Here is a 24,165-nt window from a genome sequence, read left to right as displayed (position 1 = left end):
AGCCTGAAACCACTCGGAAGGCAGCATTTAAGACAAAAGTAAATTGGAAAATAGTGGGCGGAGCTTCCACAAAGATTCCACACTACAGTGTATACTGCATGCCTCGCAAAGCGATGGCTGCACATTTGAGCTGCATCGCTAGGCGAGACCTAAAAAGTGGGTCTCAGGGTAAGATGTTTTTCCGTCATGTAATTTCTCCACTTTACATAAGTGCTAAGGTCATGGAGAGGTCCGTGTTGTGGGGGAGAAGTAGCACAGTGGCTGGCTCTGTGTGTGGTCGATGAGTGGCAGGGTGAGTATGTTGTTGCCTTTGGCACACCCTCAGCATGCCAGTGATGCACCCAATGGGCATCTCCACAGCCGTCTGCCATTAAGTAGGGAGGGACGTGTGCTGTGCAAAATTAACTACACTTACCAGGATGGTGTCTAGCGGGAGTGCTTCTGGCAGGGGTAAAAAGGATTGCCCTGTTTCTAAAGCTTCGCTTCAGCTAAATGTGCAAAAGCGCAAACAGTGCAACAGTCTATCAGCAGTTGGCTTTTCTTAGCAGCAATTGATATTTAAATCAAGTGGACTTGTTCTGGATCGTAATTTCCAAGTGCATATTTTTTGTGCACAGTGCAAGATTTCCAGCAATTCACTTATCAGTGATTTTTAAGGCAGTATCATTAACACAAGTAAAAATAGCATACAACACAATCAAATCATTTTTTTAAAAGTCAACGTAATGTGGGTTACTATCCACAGCACGTCCATGGCCCATCTCCCATTAAACAGGGCAAAACGTACAGTGTGCAAAATAAACTAGAACATCTGCAAAGACAATGTCTGGCGAGGAGTCTATATAGATTAAAGCAAAGGGTATGAACATATTTGATCTATTTCACTGTGAAGAGGTATCAGACCTTCTGGAATGAGAAAGCACTTTGAAACTGAAGGGATTTGTTGTAGATGCACAAACTGCAGGACTTCTTCATAAAACACCTTGAAACACCCATCGCTTGGTACAGTGTCTCATAGCTCATGTCTATGCCTTCATCACATCAGCTATGGTGCCATGGATCCAGCCTTTAATGACAGACATGCGTTCCCATCCGGTTACAGCACTGTCCACAATGCAATCCACAAGCCAAGGACCATTAGCCAGTGATGTGCTTTAGTGGAGGGTGGTGCAATATGTCTAATAGCTCATGTCTATGTCTTCCTCAGGTCAGCTATGGTGCCATGGATCCAATCTTCAATGACAGGCATCAGTTCCCATCCTTTTACCGCACTGTCCCGAATGACATCTACGAGGCGCGTGCCATCGCCCGGCTACTCAAGCAGTTTGGATGGACCTGGGTTGGAATCCTGACATCAGATGACGAAGGTGGCAGAAGGGCCGGCGAGGAGCTGGAGAGAGAGACCACCAAGAGTGGGGGCTGTGTGGCTTTCTTGGAAAGACTCCGCAAGCCCCTTCACACCGGGTGGAAAGAGATGAAACAGATTGTTAAAACAATCAGCGGTTATTCTGTGAATGTGGTGATAGTTCACTGTTCAACAGCTTACATGGATTACAACTTAATGTCTTTATTGGAAGGACTTCCTAGCAAAGTATATATCACTTCTGCAGTCGCATCGCATCTGAAAGGTTTTATTTATTACTCTGGAATGAGTATGTTCAATGGCTCACTGGAATTTTCCATTCCTAAGGGAGAGATTCCAGGATTGCCAAATTTCCTGTACAGTGTGAATCCTTTGAATTTCTCAGACATTGACATGTTTGTGCAGCTTTGGGCGTTAACATTACAGTGCGCGCCTGCTTTACCGGGTGGGACTTTTGCCTATGAATCCATCTTCCCTCATTGTAAAAGGGAACAGACAATGAGACAGGTTCCTCTCAATGTATATGATGCTTACAATTTCTACATTACTTACAGTGTTTACACTGCGGTCTACGCAGCTGCTCACGCTTTACACAGCATGATCTCATCCAAAGCCAGCTCAGGACATCCCTCAGGGAGAGAAAGTCTGAGGAGGGACTTCCAACCATGGCGGGTAGGAGAGTCACTTTTCTGTTTCCAAATATAAATGCCAATCAAGTATAATTTGCCTCACATAGAACACATTTGATGCCTTTCCCCAAAAGATAAAATTGTTTCACTATTAATTTGGCCTTTTGTACAGTCTTATTTGTCACTATAAAGTCACTTCTGAGCCCCGGTCCCAACTAATAAGGATGAGTTCATGATGTAAAGACAGTTTGTAGCTATTCATCAAGAGATGATGCAAACTAGTGCAAAGGCTGAATTTGGGATTATTGTCCAGTGCAAACCTGCATTTGTGTTTGACAATAGCCCTAAAGCAACAAATACTTGTGTTTTGAGCTAGTTTATTTAACGCAAATCACAATTCATTGAAAAAGGTGGATAGAACTATGCACCAAAAATGTATGCCTCAAGAACGTTTCTTTTCTCTAACCTTTATCAGCTTTGCATGTACGCTGAACTATACAAAAGATATAATAACTTCAAAAAAGTGTTCAACTTGGCAAAAGCACAGTATTTTGTACAGGAAGAGGCTCAATTCACAGAACTAACTTAAGACAAAATCCTAAACTTACTATCATTTTGGTATTCACAGAAGGCACTTACTCATTTTGGTTTTCACAGAAGACACTTACTCACTTCGGTATTCACAGAAGTTAGGAGTCCTAACTTTAGGACTCCTAAATGCCTTCTGTGAATACCGAAAGTCTTAAAATTAGGATTTTTCTCACTTTACTACTACTAAATGGAAAAAAAAACTCATTTTAAGACTTTCGGTATTCACAGAAGGCATTTAGGCGTCCTAAAGTTAGGAGTCCTAACTATACTACTACTAAACTGAGAAAAATCCTAATTTTAAGGCTTTCGGTATTCACAGAAGGCATTTAGGAGTCCTAAAGTTAGGACTCCTAACTTCTGTGAATACCAAAATGAGTAAGTGCCTTCTGTGAATACCAAAATGAGTAAGTGCCTTCTGTGAATTCCAAAATGGTAGTAAGTTTAGGATTTTGTCTTAAGTTAGTTCTGTGAATCGGGCCCGAAGAGTCTTGACTTGAGAGCTAGCACACGCACTAGCACTATGATGCGTTGGCTCTAGGCATCCTAATACAGCACCACAGTGGGAGCAAGGCACAGCGCCACATCTTAGTACATATGGTGCTGTTTTGCCCCTACCTTTAACATAACACAATGCAGCAACTTTGGTTGCAGGACTGGACGGACAAAAACATAATAAATCTGCCTCATCAAGTCCAATCGGTTGCTTGATATACTCCTCGATATTCTATCCCTGAATATTTTTTGTAATCTTTATATTTTTAAATCTATTTTTTAAATGTTGCTAATTTAGTTTCATCTTAGGAACAGGAAAGGGGCGTTCAGGCTCCTGACTCCCAATATACTTGTGCATGCTTCGGCCATTTGCAAGGCTGTTACTGTATTAAATGTGAAGTTGCGAGTTATGGATCTGTTGCAAGAAGGCAGTAAGATGCTGACCTTAGCAGGTATCCCAGGTCTTTGTTCTAGTCCGTCTGGACTGAAATGCACGGTATTGTAAAATAGATATTTGGTTCTGTCAGTGATGGACTTTCAAGGCTTCCCTTTTGTGATCTTGGTCCCGAAGGTTAAGACTTTCTAACAGCTTGATTTATGTATTTATGAAGTTGGTCAATGAGATTTGTAAATAGACAAAGGAGTGAAGAGTGTTTCCAAAGCATGGGTCCTTACTTGTTGACATCTGAGAACACACTAATGATATGAGGAACACAAGAGCTACAAAGCAGAGATCTGCTTTGAAGGGATTCCCAGGATCTTATCTTTCTGTGATGTTGCTGGTGGAGTTTCCATCTTTAACATGGGACATGGATTATACAGAAATAGCCAAATTCACTCATCTATTCACTACAGAAGACATCTAAAGGAGAGCATGACTCCTGGATACGATACTTTGTGTGGGGCTCCTCAAAACCCCGACTAGCTGCATCTAAACTGAATGTTCACCATTCCAGGGGAGAACTGGGCCTCCCTTCAGTGGAACACTGCTCCCTTGCCCTCCAGCTCTCCCATTTGGTGTATATGCTGCTGGGGGTCCCAGAACCACCACAATGTGTGCACAGTGAATGGAACCTACTGTCAGTGGAAATAGGCCTCTGTCTTATACAGGGCTGGGACCTGTCAATGCAACACCAACCACTCAGTACTACACTCTATACATAAGGCCTGGCAGCGAGCACATTGCTTACTAGGGACAAACCTACAGCTCTATGAGCAAGCCCCCTTGTGGGGGAATGTCAGAATACCCATCAATGGACAGGCACTGCCCTAGACCCAATGGAAGGAAGCAGGTGTACACACTCTCGACCAGCTCATCATTAACGGAGACCGAAAATCATTTGAGCGGTTGAGGGAGGAGTTTGGCATTTCTGCAGTGCAATCCTGGTGTTATATGTAACTGCAAAACATGCTGAGGGGGTGCCTGTGCCCCCACCTGTGGTTGCTGCAAACCTCGGCAGTGATGTCCTATCTTTATCAATGGGGGAAACACAGAGGGGTGATGTCAGGATTCTATGGTACACTCTCATCCCTCCTCTTTTCGTAGCCCCTATCACAAGCTCTCTTTGCCAGATGGCAAGCCCGTCTGATTGTTACGTAAGAAGAAAATGAGTGGGCGGACGCTCGAGAATCCCTGGACAGGGGTACCACAGAGGCCCGACTGAAGGTCTGCCTTTTTAAGACACTACGTGATTGGCACTGGACTCCAATGAAACTGACCACAGCAGGTTTACTTCCACACGCAAACTGCTGGAGACGCATGAACACCCACTGCGATACAACCCACATCATATGTGAATGTCCCTCGATACAACCCCCTGGTCTTATGTAGGACAGGGTTTGAGCACCTACATGTCCCTTGATTTGCCGCTCAGCTCCTCAGCTATTCTCCGGCAATATCAAGGCCGCAGTGCTGCCTCTTCCACACAGCCTTGGCCACAGCTAATATTTACGCTCTCTGTCAGTGGAATTCACCAACACCCCCGTCGCAAGAGGCCTGGCTAGTGGCCATGATCCATACCCCTTCTCATGAAAGCGTCATTTACAATATACAAAACCAGTCTGTTCTGCTTCTACAAATGTGGGCACCTTTCCTGCACGAAGACGGTGATGGCAGAAGCCCTACATCAGGTGTTTCAGGCCCCATCTGCCCCATAACTTCTCCAAAGCCACAGCAATAGCCATATGGACTAAAATGAGTAACATCACTTCGTACAACTGCCTACCCTGGCAATGCAGACTGCCAACACACCTCCTACCTCCCCCTTCTAACCATTTTTCCTACAGACTCCCCCTGTAGCCCACACACTAAAACTCTCTTCTATCCCCTTCACTACCCCACTGCCATTCCATTCCTTCCCATACCAGCCATCTATTATACTCCCCTATACTGACAATCTCCCCCATTCTCACAACCCCTCCTGCTCTCCCCCAGACACGCAGACCAACAGACCCTTAGCAAATGAACTCCTTCCTTCTCTGCCCTGAGGACAGCAGATGAGACCACCGACACCACCAGATAGAATCATTCATCTCCCTCCACAGCCCACACACATCTCCGCAGTGACCTGTGTCCACACCAATAAAATTAGGACCGGAGGAAACTGCTGCTAACCCCCACTAATTCCCTTTCCTTATCTCCTGCACGCTCTATTACCTACCCTATCATACTCCACACGTATCCTAAGGTGCATGGCTCCAGTCGCACTACTGATGCTCCAATTCCTTCGCTACCTGTCCTGCAATTCTTCCTTCTCCGGGACACTCCTCTTCCATCCCCCAACTCGAAAACATGTGACAGTATGGGCACCGCAAATATCAGTGACATGGACACTGGACACCTGACACGTCACCATCCACAGACAGCCACCCGGACTCCAAATTCATTGGTGTTATCTAGAACTGTATGTGGGCTCCCCTAGTTCATATTCCCCTTCCTTCCTCTTTCTTATCCATATAGCCACACACTCTCCTAAATTGTTAAACACGATGTACCTTCTCATCCTTATTATCATTGTATGAAGTTGCTATACCTGTCTGTAGGATGTTGATTTTCCATGCTATGTACTCTTAATACCTTTCTCAATGAAGAATTGCAGATAAAAATGACAATTAAAAAATACGTTACAAAAATGCAATTGAAAAAAATATAAAATTAAAATAAAAACATTAAATATTCTTAAATGCAGTACAATGATACTCAACCACATTATTAAACCTATATCCATCCACGCAATTCTGTGGCAACAGAATGGCTAGCTACACAAAATGCCACCAGCCACATTGTGAACCACAACAACCAGCAAGGAGACATGGCCACCACAAAGAACACATGCATGCCTATGGCAAAAGCACACTGGCTAGTTACACAAAATGGCCACCAGCCACATTGTCAAAACAAGAAGAAGGAGGCATGGCCGCCACAAAAAACACATGCAGACCCATGGAGAAAACACCCTGTCTGGCTAATCAAAATGGCCTACAGCCAAAAGGTCATAACAAGAAGGAGGCATGGCCACCACAAAGAACACATGCAAGCTTGTGGCAAAAGCAAACTGTCTGGCTACACAAAATGGCCACCAGCCACATGATCAACACAACAAGTAGCAGGAATGGCCACCACAAAAAACACATGCAGGCCTATGGCAAAAGCACACTGGCTGGCTACACAAAATGGCAACCATCCACATGGACACAACAAGCAGGATCAATCATCAATCACATGTTTGTTAAGTGCTACTACTCACCTGTGAGGGTCTCAAGGCGCTGGGAGAGGGAGGTTCACAGGTTCCAGTCCATCAAGGAGGGGGTCTGTCGAAGAGTCACATTTTGAGGTTTCTTGTGAAGATGGGGAGAGATGTTGTCTGTCTGAGGTGGAGAGGAAGGGCATTCCAGGCTCTGGCCGCAAGGTAGGAGTGACTGCCTGATCTGGCCTTTCTGGTGCTGGGGACCATGGTGTGGGAGAGCTAGGTTGATCTTAGGATCCTTTGGGATGCATGGAATTTGAGTCGGCTGTTAAAGTATGCTGGTCCGGTGTTGTGGAGGGCCTTGTGAGCGTGGGTGTGCATCTTGAAGATCACTCTAGCTTTGATGGGGAGCCAGTGGAGTGTGCGCAGGTGCTGGGAGATGTGGCAGTTTCTTGGCAGGTTGAGGACCAGTCTTGCGGCGGTCTTCTGGATGTTCTGTAGTTTGTGTGAGGTTTTTGTTTATTCCGGCGTAGAGTGCATTGCCGTAGTCAAGTCTGCTGGTGACCAGGACGTGAGTGGCGGTCTTTCTGTGTTTGAGGGGGATCCATTTGAAGGTCTTGCATAGGAGGTGGAGGGTGTGGAAGCAGGACAAGACAGCGTTGATCTGGTGGTCCATTTTGAGTTCGGAGCTCAGGATGATTCCCAGTTTGCGTGCGTGGTCTGTGGGGGTGGGCAGACTTCCGAGGGTGGGGGGCCACCAGGAATCATTCCAGGCGTAGGGGTGTGGGCCCCATGATGAGTACGTCCGTTTTGTTGGTGTTTAGTTGGAGGCAGCTGTTTTTCATCCATTTGGCGATGGCTTCCTTGCCTTCTTGAGAGTTATGTATGGCGGTGTTGGGTTCTTTGCATAGGGAGAGGATGAGTTGGGTGTCATCTGCATATGACACAATGTTGAGTCCGTAGGTTCTGATGATGGGGGAGCGGAGCCATGTAGATGTTGAAGAGCGTGGGGCTGAGGGATGACCCCTGGGGGACTCTGTAGGTGGTTGGTGTAGGGTCTGAGAGGAAAGGGCGGAGTCTGACCCGCTGCGTTATGCCAGAGAGGAAGGAGCGGATCCAGTCGGGGGCCTTGTCTTGAATCCCTGCGTCGTAGAGTCTGCTTTTTAGGGTGTGGTGAGAGACTGTGTCAAACACCGCTGAGAGGTCGAGGAGGATGAGGGCTGCAGTTTCTCCTTTGTCCAATAGGGTGCGGATGTTGTCTGTTGCAGCGAGGAGGGTGGTTTCCGTGCTGTGTTTTTATCTGAAGCCGGATTGGGAGGAGTCGAGGATATTGTGCTCTTCGATGAATGTGGCGGGTTGGCTGTTGATGGCTTTCTCGATGACTTTCTCTGTGAAGGGAAGCAGGGAGATGGGTCTGTAGTTTTTGAGGTCAGTGGGGTCAGCGGAGGGTTTCTTGAGGAGGGGGTTGATCTCGGCTTGTTTCCAGTTGTTGGGAAACAATGCCGTTTGCCAGGGAGCGGTTGATGGTGTGGCGGAGTATGGGTGCGATGGTCTTCGTGGCTCTGTTGAAAATGTGGTGGGGCAAGGCCCGTAGGGGCCCTGGAATGGATTCAGTTCATCGTCTTCAGTGTGTCTTTGGTAGTGAGGGCTGTCCAGTTGTCGATCGTTGGCTTCATGGTGTCGGGTGTGATTGGTGAGGGTTCAGTGTGTTGGTTGTCTACGTCGAAGTTGTCATAGATGCTCTTGATTTTGTGGTGGAAAAAGGTGCTGAGTTTGTTGCAGAGGTCTTGTGAGGGTGGGATGTCGGTGGACTCACTGGTAGGATGGGCGAACTCCTTGATGATGTTGAAGAGTTCTTTGCTGTTGTGTGCGTGGGTGGATATTCTTTCTTTGATCGATTTTTTTCTCATTTTTCTGATGAGTTGGTGGTGGACTCTGGTGGAGGCTCTAAAGTTGTTGTGGGCTTCTGTGGGTTTGGTGGTCCTCCAGTCCTTTTCGAGGTGGCAGCAGGTGCGTCTGGACTCTCGAAGTTCGGTGGTGAACCATCTAGCTTTCTTGGCGTGGGTGTTGTTGTTTCTCTTGAGGAGGGCTAAGGTGTTGGCACTGTTGATGATCCATCTGTGCAGGGCTCGGGCTGCGGCATAGGGGTCGTTGTTTTCCGCAACGGTATGGGTGGAGTTACTGAATGATAAGGTTAGCTGGTTGTTGGTGATTTTGGTCTAATTTCTATGTGGGAGCAGGTGCTTGTGTTGGTGGATGGTGAGTGTTCTGAAGGTGAAGTGGACTCATCGATGGTCGGTCCATGGGAGTTCGGTGATGTGGCTGAAGGTGATGGAGTTTCCTGTTGTAAAGAGTGGGTCGAGGGTGTGTCCTGCTGACTGAGTGGGTTCGGTCACGATCTGGCGGAGTCCAATGTTGTGGAGGTTGAGGAGGCATGGAAAACAAAGAAGACATGCAGGCCTATGTGCACTGACTATGCAAAATGTCCCCTGCCCACATGAATTGTGTAACAAAGATAAATGATGGCCTATGGCAAACACACTGACACACTGGCGAGACAAAGGAGGCATTGCTAAGACAAGAGAAAATAGCACTAAGACATCAATGCCAAAACTGAAAATTAACTGGGCTAAAAAAAATGAACAACACACACCCATCAAAGGCACCACCTATATACTATTTGCACAAAAAATGTGAAATACCTCAAAAAACACATTATGTAATTCAATTCAATGCCATCTGTTGCCTGAATATTGTTTCAGTTCAACACAAAAAAAAAACAGTTGGTCCATGATCGCGATCTGCACTATAATAGCACGCGGCCAGAGTCTATGAAAGCAAATCCGAAGTATCACGTAAGCTGCTAGAGGCCCAAGATTCTCTTAGCGCTCGCGAACACTAAAACAAATGTTGAGCACACAAATGGAAAAAAAAATCCACTTTGCGCCTGGGAAGGTGAAATTCAGCAACTCCAGGTCCTTTTGCAGACCACAGATTGCCCAATTTCCACAAACTCCGTGAGCAGAGCAGAGTTTTACACCCAGATCTACCCAAAATATGTCTAAAAAGTAACCCTTCAGTGGGATCAAATCAATTCAGTTTTTAGGAAAGGCAGAGTCCTGTGATGAGGCTTTTAGGAATTGACTCCTAACTAGGTTTATGAAGGGATCATGCAATACGGTGCAGGGCTTCCAGTGTTTCAAATGTCATTGGAACCTGCTCACGGTAAGCTCATATGTACCCAATTGCTGTCAAAGTTATCAAAGTTCTGGCTGGAAGATTTCTTTCATATTTAGCTTCCCAGTAAGGTCATAGTACATGGTGTAAGTAAATACACCAGTGGCATAGGAAAGGTAACATGTTGCAGGTAGGCTGCAGCACAGTTTGTTCCATACACTAGGTTGCACCCTTTAAACATGCTGGTCAAAATAATCCTTGTTGATTGGTGGAAACCCTAATTTAAAAAAATAAATGTCGCCCCTAATTAGACCATTGAGCCCAATAGGCAAAGAGCCTGGTATTCAAAAGTGGAGCATTTAAAGGTTTAATATTTGCATTTTCCTACAGTGATTAGCCCCCAAAACCTATTTTTACTATTAAGGCTGTAACTGTCCTATAAGAAAATACCAAGGCTACGATAAATGTATACTGCTGCTAAATTTGAATTAGGAGAAGCTACAGAGCTGATTAACCACTTTTAAAATATTTAATTGAAATAGAATTCATTGGTGAAGTTGAATTTAAATAAAATATTTAATGAAAGTAACTTTTAAAAAGTTACCTTAACCCGCCTGAGTCTTCAGTAGGCCAATTAGCATTATCCTACTGACAGATGGCCTCCCAGTGCCTCCCCTTAATGACGTCTGTGACAGCTCCGAGGGTGCGAACAAAAGCTTTGGCTTTGTTGGCAGGATATACTGGGATGAGAAAGGTGTCTCATCCCATTTCAGTAAGATCAGCCGGGAGGATCTAGGAACTTCATTAATTTGAAATGGCGACTTTGGCGATGGGTGAACCACCAATATATGGCTGTTGATTTGCCACGCCAAACTCTAAATAAACCCCCTCGTCACACACATACTTATCAACTTGGTAACTCACTTACCTGACATCTCAATTACTTCACTCCAGCGTACCTCATGACTCACTCACTCTCTTACACGCTCAATCATTTGCTCACTCACTCACTTTCCATTAACTGACTCACATGCTCACTTGATATGTTACACTCAACTTGTCTACAAATGAGCCCATAAGTTGGATAAAACCAACTCAGTTTTTTCATTCAGAATAGAGTTGAGTGATACTACTCAAAGGAGTAGACTTCTATCCAGAGCCATGAAGGGACCATACAGTCCTGCATGGGCAGTGTGCCAAAGTAATAGAAGTGCTTCCCTTGACTTCCATTCCATCAGCCCCTGCTCATAATATGTCCATGTAGACCCAATGGCTGCCACAGTTGTCAATGTTCTGTCTGGGAAAATCCTTTTGCTGTGAGATCAACATCGTCTCTAGAGCAACTTTACAGACTAGTCCAGAAATTAGGGGAAACAGATTAAAGGATGGTCACCACAGATGTCTGATGGCTACCCAATTCAGAATGTAACTCCCCAGTCTGAGGTCAAAATCAAGAAGTGTGGCTTAAAGAGCAAACAATAGAAAGAGAAAGACGTTAGTTGAAGCTGAAGATTTCAAAGTTTCACACCAACCTATAATTAAAGTAAAATATAACAGTCAACTTACTCCTTTTGACAGACACTCATGTACACCACGGAGGGGGGAGTGGCCCCTTGAGCAAGGGCCTTTGCTCCCCAAAATAATTTGGGCAAATCAGTCTTTCTGCCCCCCCTTGGGGGCAGATGGGGGCTCTTGCCTCTACTCTGCCCCCCAGGTAGGCAGAATGCCCACTAGATGTCAGGGATTATTTTTTATATTGTATTTAGGGATGAGCGCTGCCCAAGATGGGAATTCCAATGCCCTTACCCCCACAATATTACACAGTCTTTCTGCCCCCCCCCCCCTTGGGAGGCCAATGGGAGCAATAGCTCTGATCTGTCACCCTGGGGGCAAGAAAGCATACTAGATGCAAGTGTTTATTTTTCTTATTGTATTTAGGGGTGGGGCTGCCTGCGATGGGCATGCTAATGCCCCACACAAAGTTCCACAGTCTTTCTGCCCCCCCCCGGAGGCAGATGGGAGCAATAAACCCAGATCTGCCCCAAAGGGGAAAGAAAGCACACTAGGTACCAGGTGTTTTAAATGTATATAGGGGTGGGGGCTTCCAAAGTGGGCATGCCAATGCCCCACCCTCCCCAAAAATTCCAAAGTCTTTCTGCCCCCCCCGAGAGAGATGAGGCATCAGTCCCAGATCTATCCCCTGAGGGGGGTACAAAGCCCGCAAGGCACCAGGTATTGCTTCATTTTTATATGTAGGGGAGGGGGCTGTCCAAAATGGGCATGCCAATGTCCCAACCCTCCCAAAAAATCCCACTGCCTTTCTGCCTCCCTTGGGAGGCAGGTGGGGTCAATAGCCTCTGATCTGCCCCTTTGAGGGGGTAAACAGCACACTAGGCACCATGGATTTTTATTTTTACATACGTATAGGTGGAGGCAGGCCAAAATGGGCATTCCAATACCCCCACCCCCCAAAAAGAAATTCACAGCCTTTCTACCTCCCTAGAAAGCATATAGGGACAATAGTCCCTGACCTGCCACGGGGGGGGGGGCAGAAAACCCACCAGGCACCAGGGATTTTCATTTTATTTTTATACATAGGTGTGGGGGCTGACGTGAATGGGCATGCTAATGCCCCCACTGCCAAAAAAGGCTTTCTGCCTCCCCCTGGAAGGCAGATCGGGCAATAGGCCTTTATCTGCAACCCACATGGGCAAAATGCCCACTGGGCACCAGGGATATGTTTATGGCAATGCTAGTGAGAAGCTCCATAGGTAGGGGTTGCTTCCTTTTTTTTTAGGTACACATTTTGGGTTTTTCAGTGATATTTTTATTCTCATCTGCACCCACTCGGGGGCAGAAAACCACTAGAAACTAGGGAGAGTTTGTGTGTGTGTAAACTGGAGTTTGGCTGATGGTCTACGAGTACTGACCTTTGGCTGGCATGTTGCTGATGTCATTGTGGACCTGCACTTGGCTAATGGTGTGGTAGGACTTGCACTTAAGGAAGGTGTGTGTAGATTAGCACTTGCTCGGTGGTATGTGTAGAGTAGTACTTGGCTGGCAGTATACATGGACTGGTGCTTGGCTGGCTGTGTGCATGGATGATTCTTGGGTGCAGGGCTGGACTGGCTTTAATGAGCACCAGGCATTTCTCCAGTGGGTCAGTGGACTGGGAGTCACTTTTCTGGTGGTGGGGGGCTTTGTTGTCACTGGGGGCTGGTTTTACAGCAGTGCTGCATTATCAGGCTCCAGTAACAAAGGCAGGAGCGATGTGTTTTACTATCACGCCCCACCTCCCAAGGCTGGTCAACCAGCAATCTGACAGGGCTGGTTGCTGTACCCAGTCTGGCCCAATTTGGCTGGTGGTGTGTGGAGATGGTGCATGGCTGGTGGAGTGTGTGGGTGGCGCTTGGCTGACAGTGTGCATAGACATTGCTTGTCTCACTCTTGTGCATTGATAACATTTGGCTGGCAGTGTACATTGATGGCACTTGGCTTGCGGTGTGTATGGATGACACTTGGCTGGTAGTGTATGTGGGTGGGGCTTGGCTGGTGGTGTGGGTGGATGGTGCTTCACTGATGAGGGGTATGGATGGTGGTGTGCGTGTACTGACTCTTGGCTGGCGGTGTGGCTTGCATGGATCCCCCAGGGTTTTCTTACACAGAATCCCCCGCAAACCTTAAATTTACTTACAAAGTAACATTTGTTGTCGGGAAACCTGGGGAACACTGGGTTGTAGGAAATTTGTGACAGGCCAGTAATCCCACAACTTTCCCACACAGTAATTTGAGGACAAATTGATTTTTTTCACTTAAAATTTGAACTTTAGGGGGGATTTTGTGTAGGAAAATGTTGGGAGATTCATGCAAGCCGTACCTCCCTGGACTTCTCCAGCTGTCTAGTTTTCAGAAATGTGTAGGTTTGGTAGGTTTCCCTAGATGGCTGCCGAGCCCAGAGCCAAATACCCAGGTGACCCCCTTTGGAAAACCAGGTCAGTTTATGATAGGTAATTTTAAAGACTCCACAGTATGATTGGGGCCATTTCCTGTAGTGGCCACTATGCCTACTCACACAAGTGAGGTGCCATTTTTATCATGAGATCTGTGGGAATGCTTGGTGGTAGGAAATTCCTGACAGCCTGGTGATCCAACAACTTTCCCACACATTAAAGTGAGGAACATGTAACGTTTTCACTTAATTTAAGGTTTGCAGGGGCTTCTGGGTAGGAGGATGTTGGGAGATCCACACAAGCCACACCGCCTTGCACTCCCCTCGGTGTTTAGTTTTCAGAAATGTCTGCTTTTTGTAGGTTTCCCTAGATGCTCGCTGATCCCAGGACCAAAAACGCAGGTGACGCTCTTGAAAAACCAGGTTGTTTTGTGATGGATAGGTGGACATCTACGTTTTTGGTCCCGAGTTTGCAGACATCTAGGGGGATGCGTTGATCTCCCGCCATTTTCCTTCCAAGAATCCGCTGCAAACCTCAAATTTAGCTAAAATGTCACATTTTCTCTAATATCTGTGTGGGAAAGTTGTGGGATCACTGCAAGGCACAAATTATCTACCACCCCGCGTTCCTCTCAGTCTCCCAATAAAAGGGTAGTTTGTTTGCACGTATTTAGGCTGACTATACTTTGAGTACACACACAAGTGAAGTATACATTTTCTTGGGAGACCAAGAGGAATGCTGGGTGTTAGAATTTCATCGTGGTGATCTTACAACTTACCCACAGAAATTTGAGAAAAATTTGATTTGTTTCAGTTAAATTTCAGGTTTTCAGGGGATACCGGGTAGGAAAGCTTTTCCAGATCCATGTAAGCCTGGTGTTCCCACAGCTTTCCCACACAGAAATTTGAGAAAAATTAGATTTTTTTAAGCCAAATTTGAGATATTCTGGGGAATCTGGGTAGGAATAGCTTTGGGGATCTAAGTAAGTCATGCTACCCTGGATACCACAGGGTGTCTAGTTTTGTGTGGGTTTGGTAGGTTTCCCTAGATTGCCACCGAGTCAGGGGCCAAAAACTCTGGTGCCCCACCTTGGAAAAGCAGGTTGTTTTGTGACTGGTAATTTTGATGTTTCCACAATACATTTTGTGCCCTTGCCTGTCATGGGTTCTTGGCTACCACAGAAGGGAGGTACCATTTTTACTGGGAGACCTGTGGGAACGCTGTGTGGTAGGAAATTTATGTCAGCCCGGTGATCCCACAACGTTCCCACACAAAAATGAGATTTTTTTTCAGCTAAATTTGAGGATTGCAGGGGGTTATGTGTAGGAAAACTTTTGAGGATCCACACAAGCCATATCTTACTAGACTCCACAGGTTGTCTATTTTTCAGAAAAGTGTGGGTTTGATAGGTTACCCTAGATCGCCACGGAGCCTAGGACCAAAATACCCAGGTGCACACCCCATGGAAAACTAGGTTGTTTTGTAATCGGATATTTTGATGTCTCCCCAATACGTTTTGGGACCTCGCATGTCACCGGAACTTTGCCCTCCCACACGAGTGATGTACACATTTTATCAGGAGACCTGGGGGAATGCTTGGTGGTTGGACTTTTGTGTTAGCCCAGTGATCCCACAACTTTCCCACTCAGAATTTTGAGATTCTTTTTATTTTTACAGCTAAATTTGAGGTTTGCAGGGGATTCTGGGTAGAAAGACCTTTGGGGATCCACACAAGCCATACCTTCTTAGTCTCCCCTGGGAATCTAGTTTTTATATATGTGTGGGTTTTGCAGATTTCCCTAGATGGCCACTGACTATACTTTGATAGCACATACAAGTGAGGTATAATTTTTCTTGGGAGACCAAGGGGAATGTTGGGTGGTAGGAAAACTGTGTCTGTGTGGTGATCTTACAACTTAATTATAACACAAGAACTACTCGGGTCTGTGGTAACATGAGGTCATTTTAAATTGAAAGGTCAGTGTCTCACCAAAAGCCCCATAGGGGAGAAATCCCTTTCAGGACAAATGCCCTCACCCACCATAGGGGGATGTTTCATCATATGGGCTTCTCCTCCCAGTGGGAAAACCTAGTCCCACTGAGGGCTACAACTCCCTCACTGTGAGGCAGGAGCTCTGGGATGTTTTTTTGAATGGTGATATACTGTTAAGAATACTAAAATCCCATATGTGAGTGACTGGTGTAATGAGGATGCAGCACAAACAATATATAAATGAGTGAAATAGGAAAAGTGAGATTAAAACAACCTAGTGAGGGGAAAAAACCTCTTTATGTGCTCGCTCGCGCTGGTAGGGTTAAAAAGCAGTACAAAAAGCAGTGTGTCTGCACAATGAGTTTTGGGTTCTTGCCTGTCCTGGGCACTTGGCCTACCCACATGAGTAAGGTACCATTCTTATCAGGAGACCTGGGGGAATGCTGGGTGGTAGGAATTTTTTGTCAGCAGAGTGATCCCACAACTATTCCACACAGAAATTTGAGAAAAATATTACAGTTTCAGCCAAATTTGAGGTTTGCTTGGGATTCTAGGTAGGATAACCTTTTGAGATCAACACATGCCATACCTCCCTCTGCTCCCCAGGGTGTCAAGTTTTCCCTAAATGGACGCTGATGCAGGGGCCAAAAACCCATGTGCCGACCTTTGCAAAACCAGATCATTTGGATATCTCCACATTACGTTTTGAACCCTTGCCTGTAACGGGTACTTGGCCCATCACACAAAGGAGGTACCATCTTTATCAGGAGGCCTGGGGGAACATTGGGTCATAGGCCATTTGTGTCAGCCCAGTGATCGCACAACTTTCACAAACAAAAATGTGAGAAAAAATAGATGTTTTCAGCTAAATTTAAAGATTGCAAGGTATTCTGGGTTGGAAAACCTTTAGGAATCCACGCAAGCCATACCTCCCCAGGGTAACTAGTTTTCAGAAATATGCAGGTTTGGTATGTTTCCCTTGATGGCAGCTGAGCCTCGGACAAAAACCCACGTACCCCCAATGCAAAACTAGATTGTTTTGTGATAGGTAATTTTGATGTCTCCAAAATAGGTTTTGGGCCCTTGTCTGTAGCAGGTATCTGGCCCACCCACACAAGGGAGGTACCATTTTTTTGGGGAGACTAGGGGTAATGTTGGGTGGTAGGACATTTTTGTCAGTCCGGTGATCCCACAACTTTTACCTCACAGAAAGTTGAGAAAAGGTGATATTATTTGCTAACTTTGAGGTTTGCATGGGATTCTGGGTAGGAAACCTTTGCTGACCCACACAAGCATACCTTACAGTACTCCCCTGGCTGTCTAGCTTGCAGAAATGTATCAGTTTGGTAGGTTTCCCTAGATTGCCGCTGAGCCCGGGGACCCGATCATTTTGTGATAGGAAATTTTGATATCTTGAAAATACTTTTTGGGCACTTGCCTGTCTCGAGTACTTGGCCCACCCACACAAGTGAGCTACCATTCTTATTGGAAGACCAGGAGGATCGCTGGGTGGTATGAAGTTTGTGTCGGCCTAGTGATCCCACAACTTTCACACACTGAAATTTGATAAAAATTTGATTTTATTTCGCTAAATCTGAGGTTTACAGGGGATTCTGGGTGAGACAACTTTTGGGCTTCCAAGCAAGCCATACTTCCCCAGACTCCCCATGGTGTCTAGTTTTCAGGAATTTGTGGGTTTGGTAGGTTTTCCTACTTAGCCGCCGAGCTGGGGGCCAAAAATTCAGGAGCGCCCCTTGCAAAATCAGTTTGTAGTGTTATAGGTAATTTTGATATATTCATAATATGTTTTGGGCCCTTGCCTGTCGCGGGTACTTGGGCCACCCACACAAGTGAGGAACCATTTTTATCCAAAGACCTGGCGGAACACAGGGTGGTAGGAAATTTGTGTGAGCCCCAGGATCCCACTACTTTTCCACACAGAAGTTTGAAAAAAAAATGATATTTTCATCTGAACTTGAGGTTTGCGGTTGATTCTGGGTGGGAAAACATTTGCGGATCATGGCAAGTTATACCTCCCTGGACACCCCATTGTGTCTATCATTAAGAAATGTTTGGGTTTGTAGGTTTCCCTAGATGGCCGCCGAGGCCAGGGCCAAAAACCAAGATGTCCCCTCATGCAAAACCAGATTGTTTTGTGATAGGTAATATTGATGTCTCCACAATATGTTTTTGGCCCTTGCCTGTCATGGGTACTTGGGCCACAGGGAGAGCGAGGAATCATTTTTTTCAGAAGACCTGGGGGAACACTGGGTGGTAGGAAATTTGTGTCAGCCCGGTGATCCCACAACTTTCAAACACAGAAATTTGAGAAAAATATCTTTTTTCAGCTAAATTTGAGATTTGCATGGAATTCTGGGTAGGAAATCTATTGGGTGTCCAAGCAAGCCATAACTCCCTGGACTCCGCAGCTTGTCTAGCTTCTGGAAGTAGGAGGGTTTGACAGGTTTCCCTATATGACCGCCGAGCCCGGAGCAAAAACCTGGTGACCCCCTTGAAAAACCAGGTCATTTTGTGATAGGTAATTTTGTGTCTCCACAATAAGTTTTAGGTTTTTGCTTCTCACGGGTACTTGGCCCAGCCACAGGAGTAAGGTACCATTTTTATCGGGAGACCGGGGGGAGTGGTTTCAACACAGAAATTTGAGAAAAACATTGTATTTTCATTTAAATTTGAGGCTTGCAGGGGATTCTGGGTAGGAAAACTCTGGGGATCCACGCAAGCCATACCTCACTGTACTCCCCAGGGTGTCTAGTTTTCAGAAATTAGCAGGTTTGGTAGATTTCCCTAAATGGCCGCTGAACCCGGGACCAGAAACCCAGGTGCCTCCACTTGCAAATCCAGGTCGCTTTGTGATCAGTAATTCTGATGTCTCCACAATAAAATTTGGGCCCATACCTGTGGTGGGTACATGGACCACTACACGAGTGAAGTACCATTGTTATCAGGAGACTCGGCGGAACGCTGGGTGATAGGACATTTGTGTCAGCTCGGTGATCCAATAACTTTCCCAAACAGAAACTTGAGAAAAATTTGATATTTTCATCTAAATTTGAGGTTTGCAGGGGATTCTGGGTAGGTAAACCTTTGGGGATCTATGAAAGCCATACCTCCCTGGACTCCCCAGGGTGTCTAGTTTTCAGATGGATTTGGTAGGTTTCCCTAGAAGACCACCATGCCCGGGGCAAAAACCCAGATGACCCCCTTGCAAAACAAGGTTGTTTTGTAATAGGTAGATTTGATGTCTCCACAATGCGTTTTGGGCCCCTGCCTGTCGCAGGTACTTGGCCCACCCACACGAGTAAGGTACCATTTTTATCAGGAGACCTGGGGAAATGCTGAGTGGTAGGAAATTTGTGTCAGCCCAGTGATCCCACAACTTTCCAACACAGAAATCTGAGAAAGAAAATTGATATTTTTGGCTAACTTTGAGGTTCACAGTGGATTCTGGGAAGGAAAACCTTTCAGGATAAATGCAAACCATATCTCCCTGGACTTCCCAGAGTATCTAGTTTTCAGAAATGTTTGGTAGGTTACCCTAGATGGCCGCTGAGCCAAAAACCCAGGTGCCTCCTTGCAAAACCAGGTTGTTTTGTGATAGGTTATTTTGATGTCTCCACAATACATTTTGGGACCACGCATGTCACCAGAACTTGGCCCTCCAACAAGAGTGCTGTAAAATGTTTATCAGGAGACCTGGGGAAATACTGGGTGGAAGGAATTTTGTGTCAGCCCAGTGATCCCACATCTTTCCCGCTCAGAATTTTGATTTTTTTTTTTTCATCTAAAATTGAGGGGTGCAAGGGATTCTGGGTAGGAAAACCTTTGGGGATCCACACAAGCCATACCTCCTTGGACTCCCCTGGGAGGTTAGTTTTTATATGTGTGGGTTTGCAGATTTCCCTAGATGGCCACCGAGACAATGGCAAAATCCCAGGTGACCACCTTGCAAAAGCAGGTCATTTTGTGATGGGTAATTTATATGTCTCCACAATAAGTTTAGGGCCCTTGTCTGTCATGGGTACTTGGTCCACCCACATGAGTGAAGTACTATTTTTACTCTGAGACCTGGTGGAATGCTGGGTAGTAAGAAATGTGTGTCAGTCCAGTGATCCCACAACTTTCCCACTCGGAAATTTGAGAAAAAGTTGATTCTTTTCAGCTGAATTTTAGTTTTGCAGGGTATTCAGGGTAGGGAAATCTTTAGAGATCCATGCTAGCCATACCTCCATGGACTCCCCAGCAGGTCTAGTTTTTAGAAAAGTGTGGGTTTGGTAGGTTTCCCTAGATGACCACCGAGCCCGGGGCAAAAACCCATGTGCCCCCTTGTAAAACAAGGTTGTTATGTTATATGTAATTTGATGTCTCGGCAATGTGTTTTGGGTCCTTGCCTGTTCCTGGTACTTGGCCCACCCACACAAGTAATGTATAATTTTTTCGGGAGACCTGGGGAAATGCTGAGTGGTAGCAAATTTCCTTCAGCCCGGTGATCCCACACCTTTCGCATGCAGAAATGTGAGAAACATTTGATTTATTTAGTTAACTTTGAGGTTTGCAGGGAATTCTGGATAGGAAACCTTTGTGGATCCACACAAGCCATACCTCTCTAGACTCCCCTGTTTGTCTAGTTTTTAGAAATGTGTGGGTTTAGTAGGTTTTCCTAGATGACTGCCGGAGCCTGGGGCAAAAACCCAGGTGACCCACTTGCAAAACCAGGTTGTTTTTTGACAGGTAATTTTGATGTTTCCACAAAACGTTTTGCCTCCTTGCCTGTCGTGGGTACTTGGCCCATCCACACAAGTGAGGTACCATTTTTATCAGGAGACCTGGGAGGCATGCTGTGTGGTAGGAAATTTGCGTCAGCCCAGTGATCCCATACCTTTCCAACAAAGAATCTTGAGAAAAGTTCAATTTTGTCTGCTAAATTTGAGGTTTGCAGTGGATTCAGCGTAGGAAACCTTTGGGTATTTACACAAGCATACCTCAATAGACTCCCCAGGTTGTCTAGTTTTTGGAAATGTGCATGTTTGGTAGGCTTCCCTAGATGGCCGGTGAACCCAGGACCAAAAACCCAGGTGACCCCCCTTAGAAAACCATTTTGTTATGTGATTGGTTATTTTGATGTCTTCACAATACGTTTGGGACCTTGCCTGTCGCGGGGACTTGGCCTAACCACACAAGGCAGGTAAAAGTTTTATCAGAAGAGCTGGTGATCGCTGGGTGGTAGGAAATCTGTGTCAGCCTGGTGATCCCACAACTTCCTCACACAGAAATGTGAGAAAAATTAGATTTTTTCAGCTAAATTTGAGGTTTGCATGGAATTTTTGGTTGAACAACCTTTGAGGATCCAAGAAAGCCATTCCTCCCTGGACTCCCCAGATTGTTTAGTTATTGGAAATAAGGGGGTTTGGCAGGTTTCCCTATATATGGCGTGCCGAGACTGAAGCAAAAACCTGGTGACCCCCTTGCAAAACCAGGTAATTATCTGATAAGTAATTTTGTGTCTCCACAATGAGATTTAGGTTTTTGCCTGTCAAGGATACTTGGCCCACCCACAGAAGTAAGGTACCATTTTTTTAACGGGAGACTGGGGGGAATGCTGGGTGGTAGGAAATGTGTGTCAGCTGGTGATCCCACAACTTTCCCACAATGAGAAATTTTCAGCTAAATTTGAGGCTTGCAGGGGACTCTGGGTAGGAAAGCTTTGGGGATCCACGCAAGCCATACCTCACTGTACTCCCCACGGTGTCTATTTTTCAGAAATTAGCAGGTTTGGTAGATTTCCCTAAATGGCCTCTTAACCCAAGACCAAAAACCTAGGTGCCCCTGCACGCAAATCCGGGTCATTTGGTGATCAGTAATTTTGATGTCTCCACAATAAGATTTGGGCCCATGCATGTGGTGGGTACATGGACCACCACACGAGTGAAGTACCATTTGTATCGGGAGACCTGGTGAAATTCTAGGTGATAAGAAATTGTGTCAGCCCGGTGACCCAACAACTTTCTCAAACAGAAATTTGAGATAAATTTGATGTTTTCAGCTAAATTTGAAATTTGCAGGAGATTCTGGGTAGGTACACCTTTGGGGATCCATAAAAGCCATAACTCCCTGGGCTCCCCAGGGTGCCTAGTTTTCAGAAATGTATGGATTTGGTAGGTTTCCCTAGATAGCTGCTGAGCCCGGGGGCAAAAATCCAGATGACCCCTTGCAAAACCAGATCTTTTCTGATAGGTAATTTTGAAGTCTCCACAATAAGTTTTAGTCGTTTGCCTGTCGCGGGTACTTGGCCCACCCACACAAGTAAGGTACCATTCTTATCAGAAGACCTGGGGAAATGCTGAGTGGTAGGAAATTTGTGTCAGCCCAGTGATCCCACACGTTTCCAACACAGAAATGTTAGCAAAATTTGAATTTTTCAGCTAAATTTGAGGTTTGTGGGGATTCTGGTTAGGACAACCTTTAAAGATCCAAGAAAGTCATACCTCCCTGGTCTCCGCATGGTGTCTAGTTTTCAGAAATGTGTGGGTTTGGTAGGTTTCCCTAGATAACCTCTGAGCCCGGGGCCAAAAATTCAGGGTCCCCCTTGCAAAAGCAGGTCATTTTGTGATAGATAATTTTGCTGTCTCCACAATACGATTTTGGCCCTTGCATGGCATGGGTACTTAGCCCACCCACATGAGTGAAGTACCATTTTTATTGAAAGAGCTGGGGAAATGCTGGGTGCTAGGAAATTAGTGTCAGCCCTGTGATCCCACAACGTTCCCAAACAGACATTTAAGAGAAATTAGATTTTGTCATCTCAATTTGAGGTTTGTAGGGGATTCTAGGTAAGAATACCTGTGGGTATCCACGCAGGCCATACCTCCCTGGACTCCCCATGATGCTAGTTTTCAGTAATATATGAATTTGGTAGGTTTCCATAGATGGACACCGAGCCTGGGGCAAAAACCCAGGTGACCCTCTTGAAAAACCAGGTCATTTTGTGATATTTAATTTATATGTCTCCACAATGAGTTTTGGGTAATTGCCTGCACGGGTACTTGCCCACCCACATGAGTAAGGCACCATTGTTATCAGGAGACCTCTGGGGCTCCACACAAGCCATACCTCCCTGGACTCCCCAGGGTGTCTAGTTTCATAAATGTGCAGATTTGGTAGGTTTTCCTAAAGGTCCTCTGAGGCCGGGGGCAAAAAACCCAGGTACCGCCCTTTCAAAACCAGTATGTTTTGTGATAGGTAATTTTGATATCGCCACAATATGTTCTGGGCCCTTGTCTGTCGCGGGTACTTGGCACACCGACATGAGTGAGGTGCCATTTTTATCAGGCGACCTGGGGAATGCTGGGTGGTAGGAAATTTGGGTCAGACTGGTGATCCCACAACATTCCCACACAGAAATATGAGATACATTAGATTTTTTTCAGCTAAATGTGAGGTTTGCAGGGGATTCTTGGTAGGAAAACTTTTGGGGATCCATGCAAGCCATACCTCCCTGGACTTCCCAGTGTGTGTAGTTTACAGAAATATGTGGGTTTGTTAGTCTTCCCTAGATTGCTGTTGAGCCCGGGGCAAAATGCCAGGGCCCCCCTTGCAAAACGATGTTGTTTTGTGATAGTTAATTTTAATGTCTCCCCAATGCATTTTGGGCTTTGCCTCTCGTGGGTACTTGGCCCACCCACACGAGCAAGGTACAATTTTTATCTGGAGACCTGGGGAAATACTGTGTGGTGGGAAATTTGTGTCAGCCCAGAGATCTCACAACTTTCTCACAGAGACATTTGAGAAAAAAGTGACATTTTCATCTAAATATGAGATTTGCAGGGGATTCTGGGTAGGGAACCCTTTGGGAATCCACGCACGCCATACCTCCTTGGACTTCCCAGGGTGTCTAGTTTTTAGAAATGTGGCAGTTTGGTAGGTTTCCCTAGATGGCCACTGAAGCCGTGGCTAAAAACCCAGGTGCCCCTCCTTGCAAAACGAGGTTGTTTTTTAACCCTTTCGCTGCGGCGGGAATTCCGCCGCAGCGCTGGGGGGGGTTTGGGGGCAGCGCGGTGGCGCGGTGCTCATGACGGAACCACTCCGTCATGAGCCGCGGTTGAGCTGTGCTCATGACGGAGTGGCTCCGTCATGACTCCGCCCACTGCGCTAATCGCCCGCACAGGCGGGGAATTAGCGTCGCGTGGGCGGCGCGGCCGCCAACGGCCGCAGCATGACAGAACCACTCCGTCATGAGCACACGGCGACCGTGGCTCATGACGGAGTG

At 46.0% G+C, this 24,165-nt stretch overlaps 1 protein-coding gene across 1 annotated transcript in view; it reads left to right on the top strand.

The window, feature by feature from the left end:
* The first annotated feature begins 1,867 nt into the window (after positions 1-1,867).
* LOC146788734 (vomeronasal type-2 receptor 26-like) overlaps positions 1,868-24,165 on the top strand; it is a 217,684-nt gene continuing 195,386 nt past the window's right edge. Inside the window, exon 1 of the mRNA XM_085629930.1 lies at positions 1,868-1,968. Within this exon, the coding sequence (XP_085486056.1) occupies positions 1,961-1,968 (8 nt within the window). The 5' untranslated portion in view covers positions 1,868-1,960. The remainder of the gene's footprint in view (positions 1,969-24,165) is intronic.

This window comes from Triturus cristatus, chromosome 10 (genome assembly GCF_964204655.1).
Source record: "Triturus cristatus chromosome 10, aTriCri1.1, whole genome shotgun sequence".
Lineage (NCBI taxonomy): Eukaryota > Metazoa > Chordata > Amphibia > Caudata > Salamandridae > Triturus > Triturus cristatus.
This window is presented reverse-complemented; position numbering and strand designations above follow the sequence as displayed.